Raw genomic sequence first — 7,673 nt, forward strand, 5'->3', positions numbered from 1 at the left:
TTATAACAGATAGCTAGAATCTCAGCCATAAAGCAGGGCAGGACTGCTGCTTACTGGGGGATCAGATAGGATCTGTGCCACTGTGACAGAATGCTCTGTTATACAGATAGCTAGAATCTCAGCCATAAAGCAGGGCAGGACTGCTGCTTACAATGGGGGGGGGGGGGGGATCAGATAGGATCCTGTGCCACTGTGACAGAATGCTCTGTTATACAGATAGCTAGAATCTCAGCCATAAAGCAGGGCAGGACTGCTGCTTACAATGGGGGGATCAGATAGGATCTGTGCCACTGTGACAGAATGCTCTGTTATACAGATAGCTAGAATCTCAGCCATAAAGCAGGGCAGGACTTACAATGCTGCTTACAATGGGTTTCTAATGGGTTTAGGGGAATCAGACCACCCGCAGTATCTGTTACACCAGTGGTCCTGCTAGTAATTTGGGGGCTAGAAAATTCAGGGATGTCCAGCCTACAGCCCACTGGCTGTTGGTGAACTACAACTCTGAGAATCTCCAGACACCCTTCCTATTGATTGCCTAAATGGATAAGTAACATGGCGGCTATAAGCAATGCAGGTTAATAGATACACAATTAGCAGCTGGTTGGACTCACAGGCTGCCAGCAGGGAGAATACGACTCCCCCCAACAGCAGGGCAAACAGGTACATGCCTCCAATGAACCTCCACTGTAAGTATATGGGGACTTTCTCTTGCTCCGTGCAGGCTCTGGGGAGAAACCATAACAATAACTCACATTCATGGCTTGGTATTCATTAAACAGAGATATTTATGAAGGGGTTCAGAGTGACAGAGAGAGATCAGGGGGATCAGGCCCCAGAATGTACATAACAGGGCAGTGTTGTACAAATGCTCAAACCAAGGTGAGCCCTCAGCTTCCCAGAATGCATTGCAACAATGTCTGTTTATCAAAAAACCAGGAAGCTATAACCAGGGCCTTGAGGCTGCATGAGAAACCAGAGAGAACCCACCTAGAATGCAGCCCTAAGAACCATTATGAACCAACCTAGAACTGGACTGACCAGAGAGAACACATCTAGAACAGACTTCTCACAGAACCAGACTGATCCAACCTAGAATGCCCTCCTCACAGCGCCATTATGAACTGACTGAATGGGCTCCTCACAGAACCAGTTTAGTTTGACCTATACTATACACTCCTCACAGAACCAGACTGAACCAACATAGAATGCACTTCTCACAGAATCAGACTGAACTGACCTAGAATGCCCTCCTCACACACCCAGGCAGCATGGTGGTTGCATTTTTTCCTTCCTGACACACAAAGTGCCTCATTGTTGCACACTCAGCGAGGTCCCAGACAAATGGCCGCACTTTCCTGCTCATGTGATTGGACGGTTTCCAGGCCAAGTGTAACTATAATAGCGCTTCAGCTCTACTTCCTCTCTTGTTGGACAAATGACTTTTATACATTCTGGCTGAGGGAATATTTCACTAGTGATCAGCATAACGTAATGCTGCTACTGCAACCTCCTGTTCTCCCCAACAACTACAAAATGTCACAATGCACTTCCCACTGCTTCCTGCCCCGGCTGGGGTACTGAGAGCCATACCCCCCAACTGTCCCGCTTTTTATGGCGCATCCCGCTGTCCCGGATAGTTCCATTAATGTCCCACATTGCGGGATGCGCTGGCTGGAGCCGGACGTTCAGGCTTTTCCTGCGGCTTTACTCGTTATGCCTCTCCTTATACAGCGCGACAGGCCCTTTTATAAGGTTGTATATATAAGTATTTATATAAACTATAGTAGGGTTTCTGTAGCAAACACCCCAGCTGTACCAGTGCAGGAATGGCTGCCCCCGGGGCTACACAGCGGGGTATTTATATAAACTATAGTAGGGTTTCTGTAGCAAACACCCCAGCTGTACCGGTGCAGGAATGGCTGCCCCCGGGGCTACACAGCGGGGTATTTATATAAACTATAGTAGGGTTTCTGTAGCAAACACCCCAGCTGTACCAGTGCAGGAATGGCTGCCCCCGGGGCTACACAGCGGGGTATTTATATAAACTATAGTAGGGTTTCTGTAGCAAAACACCCCAGCTGTACCAGTGCAGGAACGGCTGCCCCCGGGGCTACACAGCGGGGTATTTATATAAACTATAGTAGGGTTTCTGTAGCAAACACCCCAGCTGTACCGGTGCAGGAACGGCTGCCCCCGGGGCTACACAGCGGGGTATTTATATAAACTATAGTAGGGTTTCTGTAGCAAACACCCCAGCTGTACCAGTGCAGGAATGGCTGCCCCCGGGGCTACACAGCGGGGTATTTATATAAACTATAGTAGGGTTTCTGTAGCAAACACCCCAGCTGTACCAGGGCAGGAATGGCTGCCCCCGGGGCTACACAGCGGGGTATTTATATAAACTATAGTAGGGTTTCTGTAGCAAACACCCCAGCTGTACCAGTGCAGGAATGGCTGCCCCCGGGGCTACACAGCGGGGTATTTATATAAACTATAGTAGGGTTTCTGTAGCAAACACCCCAGCTGTACCAGTGCAGGAATGGCTGCCCCCGGGGCTACACAGCGGGGTATTTATATAAACTATAGTAGGGTTTCTGTAGCAAACACCCCAGCTGTACCAGTGCAGGAATGGCTGCCCCCGGGGCTACACAGCGGGGTATTTATATAAACTATAGTAGGGTTTCTGTAGCAAACACCCCAGCTGTACCGGTGCAGGAATGGCTGCATTTACCTACAGAACATTAATCATCCAGTAATAAAGCCTGACACATAACTTGTAGCATCTGTTGGCTGCTCCTTTGTTTATCCCTACTTCCCTGTTGTGCTTATATATTGTGGGGGTGACTGTATATAGAAGTATCGGCTCCACAAAAGAAGCAATAAGGGACCTACTCTGCCCACTAAATGCTCCATTGTGTTCCCTGTTTAACGTCCATTGGTCCCCACCACATCGACATGGAGGCTGCTCCATGTATTTATTTCTAGGGGTGCACTGAATCCGCCGATGGGATCCGGCCGAACCCCAAATTATTTGTGCTAGATTCAGTCGGAAATGGAACTGAACCCTAATTTGTATATGCAAATTAGGCCATGGAGGGGTTAAAGAGAACCATGCGCCTCAATTTCTGTTTTTATGTAACAAAAAGTCACGTGACTTTAAGGATTCGGATTGGCCAGGCATGTGGATTCGGCTAAATCCTGCTGAAAAAGGTTGAATCCTATTTATTTCTCTTTCTGTAAAATAGTCATTGTTAAAGGTCCAATCACAGTAAAAATGGGCCGATAATAGCTGGTTATAATCGAGTGTATGGGGGCCCCCCAGGCAGGCCTGCCCAACCGATAGCTGGCCGATTGTGGCTGATTGGGCAGGTTTAAAATGCAGTGGGGGCAATGTGATTGGATAAATGCAGAGCTGGGTGGGTAAAGAGGAGCGGAACTGATAGGGATCCCTTTTTATGAGCGTCACCCATAGACTGAAAACGCAAGGCAATGGTTCCAGCAAAGATATAGGAATATATAAAGCTGAGAAGGAAAGGGAGAACAGTTTGACACGGTTTATTTGGACAAATAAGGTTGAATTTGATGGATATGTGTCTGTTTTCAACCTCAACCACTATTTTACTGTGTATATGAAATAAATACATGGGCAACATGCATGTGACTGGGCACAGTCACCCCGCTATAGTTCCAGGGGTACCCAGGGCACAAATAAGCACTCACCCCAAATCCCCCCTAACTGGCCTTCAGGCTGGGCCCCCTTAGCCCATAACAAGGTTACAGATATATAGAAACATTGGGGTAACAGTCACCCTGCTATAGTTCCAGGGGTACCCAGGGCACAAATAAGCACTCACCCCAAATCCCCCCTAACTGGCCTTCAGGCTGGGCCCCCTTAGCCCATAACAAGGTTACAGATATATAGAAACATTGGGGTAACAGTCACCCTGCTATAGTTCCAGGGGTACCCAGGGTACAAATAAGCACTCACCCCAAATCCCCCCCTAACTGGCCTTCAGGCTGGGCCCCCTTAGCCCATAACAAGGTTACAGATATATAGAAACATTGGGGTAACAGTCACCCCGCTATAGTTCCAGGGGTACCCAGGGCACAAATAAGCACTCACCCCAAATCCCCCCTAACTGGCCTTCAGGCTGGGCCCCCTTAGCCCATAACAAGGTTACAGATATATAGAAACATTGGGGTAACAGTCACCCCGCTATAGTTCCAGGGGTACCCAGGGCACAAATAAGCACTCACCCCAAATCCCCCCTAACTGGCCTTCAGGCTGGGCCCCCTTAGCCCATAACAAGGTTACAGATATATAGAAACATTGGGGTAACAGTCACCCTGCTATAGTTCCAGGGGTACCCAGGGCACAAATAAGCACTCACCCCAAATCCCCCCCTAACTGGCCTTCAGGCTGGGCCCCCTTAGCCCATAACAAGGTTACAGATATATAGAAACATTGGGGTAACAGTCACCCTGCTATAGTTCCAGGGGTACCCAGGGCACAAATAAGCACTCACCCCAAATCCCCCCTAACTGGCCTTCAGGCTGGGCCCCCTTAGCCCATAACAAGGTTACAGATATATAGAAACATTGGGGTAACAGTCACCCTGCTATAGTTCCAGGGGTACCCAGGGCACAAATAAGCACTCACCCCAAATCCCTCCCTAACTGGCCTTCAGGCTGGGCCCCCTTAGCCCATAACAAGGTTACAGATATATAGAAACATTGGGGGTAACAGTCACCCTGCTATAGTTCCAGGGGTACCCAGGGCACAAATAAGCACTCACCCCAAATCCCTCCCTAACTGGCCTTCAGGCTGGGCCCCCTTAGCCCATAACAAGGTTACAGATATATAGAAACATTGGGGTAACAGTCACCCCGCTATAGTTCCAGGGGTACCCAGGGCACAAATAAGCACTCACCCCAAATCCCCCCCTAACTGGCCTTCAGGCTGGGCCCCCTTAGCCCATAACAAGGTTACAGATATATAGAAACATTGGGGTAACAGTCACCCTGCTACAGTTCCAGGGGTACCCAGGGCACAAATAAACACTCACCCCAAATTTGCTACAGTAACAAATCCCAATTAGGGTGAGAGTGTCTCATTGGTGAATAAAGAACTAATATTTGACCCATTCCTGATGGTGCTGGGGGGGGGGGGTAACAAGTTGGTGGCCCCGCCCCCCCCCCCCTTTGGGTGACCCAAAGGGTGGGCAAAATTGCAGGGCACCAGAAATAAGAAAGAAATAAAAGGTGGGTTGTGGGTCCCCAACAGAGGAAGCGGGTTCAGGTACCCCCATAGCCATGGGGTCGGATTCCTTTGCCACGACCCTTTTAAGCAGGATAAAATTACAGCCTCTTTTACAATTATGATTGAAATTTAAAATTAGCTAAATTATACCATCCAGTCATTAGAAGCACCGAAAACAAGTAGGATCTATCCTGCATGCACTATATTTTATAATTCCTAGGATTATTCATTTTCCAACTGGAATATAGTTCAGCTATATAAAAAAAAAGTCTATTTCCTTATATGTAAAGGTACACGGGTCCATTACCAACTAGGAACTAGATATGTCTGACCATATTATCTAGTTTCTATTGCTGTTTTTTTTCCCACTAGATGTTAGCAAATCTATACTGAAATATCTATTTCCTAGTCTGTAAAGCTGCTCTGTTCCATTAGCAACTTGGAACTAGACACAACCACCCCCCCATACACCTGCGCGCACATAGGCGCCCCTCCATACACCTGCGCGCACATAGGCCCCCCCCTATACACCTGCGCGCACGTCAATCAAACAGAGCTGGCGCACTGCAGATACCTGAGCAGGAGGAACGGCTGAGCTCTGACCCATGCTGGCTGCTGGTACAGGAAGGAAGAGATGGGGCAATTCCTGGCTGCACAGGTACATATGGTTTTGGGGGCAGAATATGATATTTTTATGTGCAGGTTGGGGATATATTGGGCAATATAAGGGACTGGCTGCTGCAGGTACAGTACAGATGGGGGGGGGGACAATATAAGGGACTGGCTGCTGCTGTGGCCTTCCGGCTCCAGCTAAGCAGCTTGGGGGTCCGGCCCAAACACCCTCTCTGCCCATCACCAGATACCTGCTCAGTGGGCTCAATGGCTGATGTTACTCACAGATTATCATCAGTGACCTCTGGCTCCCGTTGTTGGCTGATAGTGCTGAGTTCGTACGACATCTCTGGGTGCCGTCTGGCCGGCTTCTCTGGGCTCTGTCTGTCCTGGCTGATATATTCAAGGTCCGCATACATGTCAGTGTTCTGCTCCATCTCCTCTGGCCTTTGCCTTTCTCTGCCCCTCTCCCTCCTGCTTCCTATAGAGATACCCTCCCTGGTACCATTACACCCCGCTGTGCCCGCCCAATAAAACAGACCCACACAAGAGAACCATTTTGGAGACATTGTTGCATTTAGCGTTCAGCGCCCCAAGGTCCCAGCCTTCAAACTAAAATGCAACTATTTAATGTGTGGCTCCAAGATTTGGCAGCATCAGATTTGTGCCAGAAGTGGCCCCACTGCCCCAGACCTGCCCAGGATGGGGGGGATCGGTTTCCAGTGCACTCACTTGGGGATGTAGATAATTTAGTACAAACACAGTAGCACTCCTGCCCCCCCCACCTATAAGCCTGAGCGCTGCTGTTATTTTCTGGGACACTGTACTTGCTATGGACTAAATTATATGTTTTACAGATTTTGTAACAATACACCAAAACATTGTGCTTTATTAAATCCCTCCCTTACATACCTTATGTGTCTGTATTAATGATGTGGGGTGCAGAGTGGCTGTAGCATTCATTTCTAGGTGGCCACACATGGGCCGAGTCTAGCTGCCATCGGCCCTTCAGATTCTGCATCTGAGTGCCCCCCATTAATTGTTGTTTTCTGCTTTGCAGCAATGCCACGTGCTGGCCAAAAGGTGGCGCTACTGATCCATAGAGGAGCTCTCCATAATTGCAGTCCTCAAAGAGCCCCAGCAGCCAGATGCCTTACCGGCCCCAACTAAACCTCTTTGTACAACATTATTTTAATAGAATCTGGCACAGGGGGCAACAATATCAGGCAGAAAACAAGGGGAATCATTGCGGGTAAATAGCAGCCACACCAGCCCATCATGGAGGCAACTGGCACTCATTGCATGATCTGCCCAGCAGCCAAACCCCATAGGGGCCACAGCCTGGATACAGCGGCCAAGCCATTTACTATTGATACCCTTTTGCCCTGCAACACTCGGCCATGGATTGCAAACTCCGCTGCTACAGATACGGTTCCACTTGGGCTGAGCGTGACCTGGGCTGGAAGTGCAGATACTGTGTAACCTATAAACTTTCCTCTCTGTCTGTCTACTCCTGTGTGTAATAATACAACTCGACAAATATGTGTTTGCTTACTGAGGTGCCACAATGCCTGGAACTATAGCGGGGTGACTGTTACCCCAATGTTTCTATATATCTGTAACCTTGTTATGGGCTAAGGGGGCCCAGCCTGAAGGCCAGTTAGGGGGGGATTTGGGGTGAGTGCTTATTTGTGCCCTGGGTGCCCCTGGAACTATAGCGGGGTGACTGTTACCCCAATGTTTCTATATATCTGTAACCTTGTTATGGGCTAAGGGGGCCCAGCCTGAAGGCCAGTTA

At 48.9% G+C, this 7,673-nt stretch overlaps 1 protein-coding gene across 3 annotated transcripts in view; it reads right to left on the reverse strand.

Annotated features, from left to right (window-relative positions):
- Window positions 1-7,486, reverse strand: part of LOC116412330 (CD209 antigen-like protein E) — a 14,159-nt gene extending 6,673 nt beyond the window's left edge. Inside the window, exons 1-2 of one of the 3 annotated variants that reach the window (XM_031906446.1) lie at window positions 6,161-7,485; window positions 615-727 (exon numbers count right to left, since the gene is read on the reverse strand). In XM_031906446.1, the coding sequence (XP_031762306.1) occupies window positions 615-727; window positions 6,161-6,444 (397 nt within the window). In that variant the 5' untranslated portion in view covers window positions 6,445-7,485. Of the gene's footprint in view, window positions 1-614; window positions 728-1,240; window positions 1,635-6,160 lie in introns of those variants that run through there. The other 2 variants (XM_031906448.1, XM_031906447.1) reach the window with 2 other exon arrangements.
- Window positions 7,487-7,673: the final 187 nt, after the last annotated feature.

Source organism: Xenopus tropicalis, chromosome 7, assembly GCF_000004195.4.
Source record: "Xenopus tropicalis strain Nigerian chromosome 7, UCB_Xtro_10.0, whole genome shotgun sequence".
Lineage (NCBI taxonomy): Eukaryota > Metazoa > Chordata > Amphibia > Anura > Pipidae > Xenopus > Xenopus tropicalis.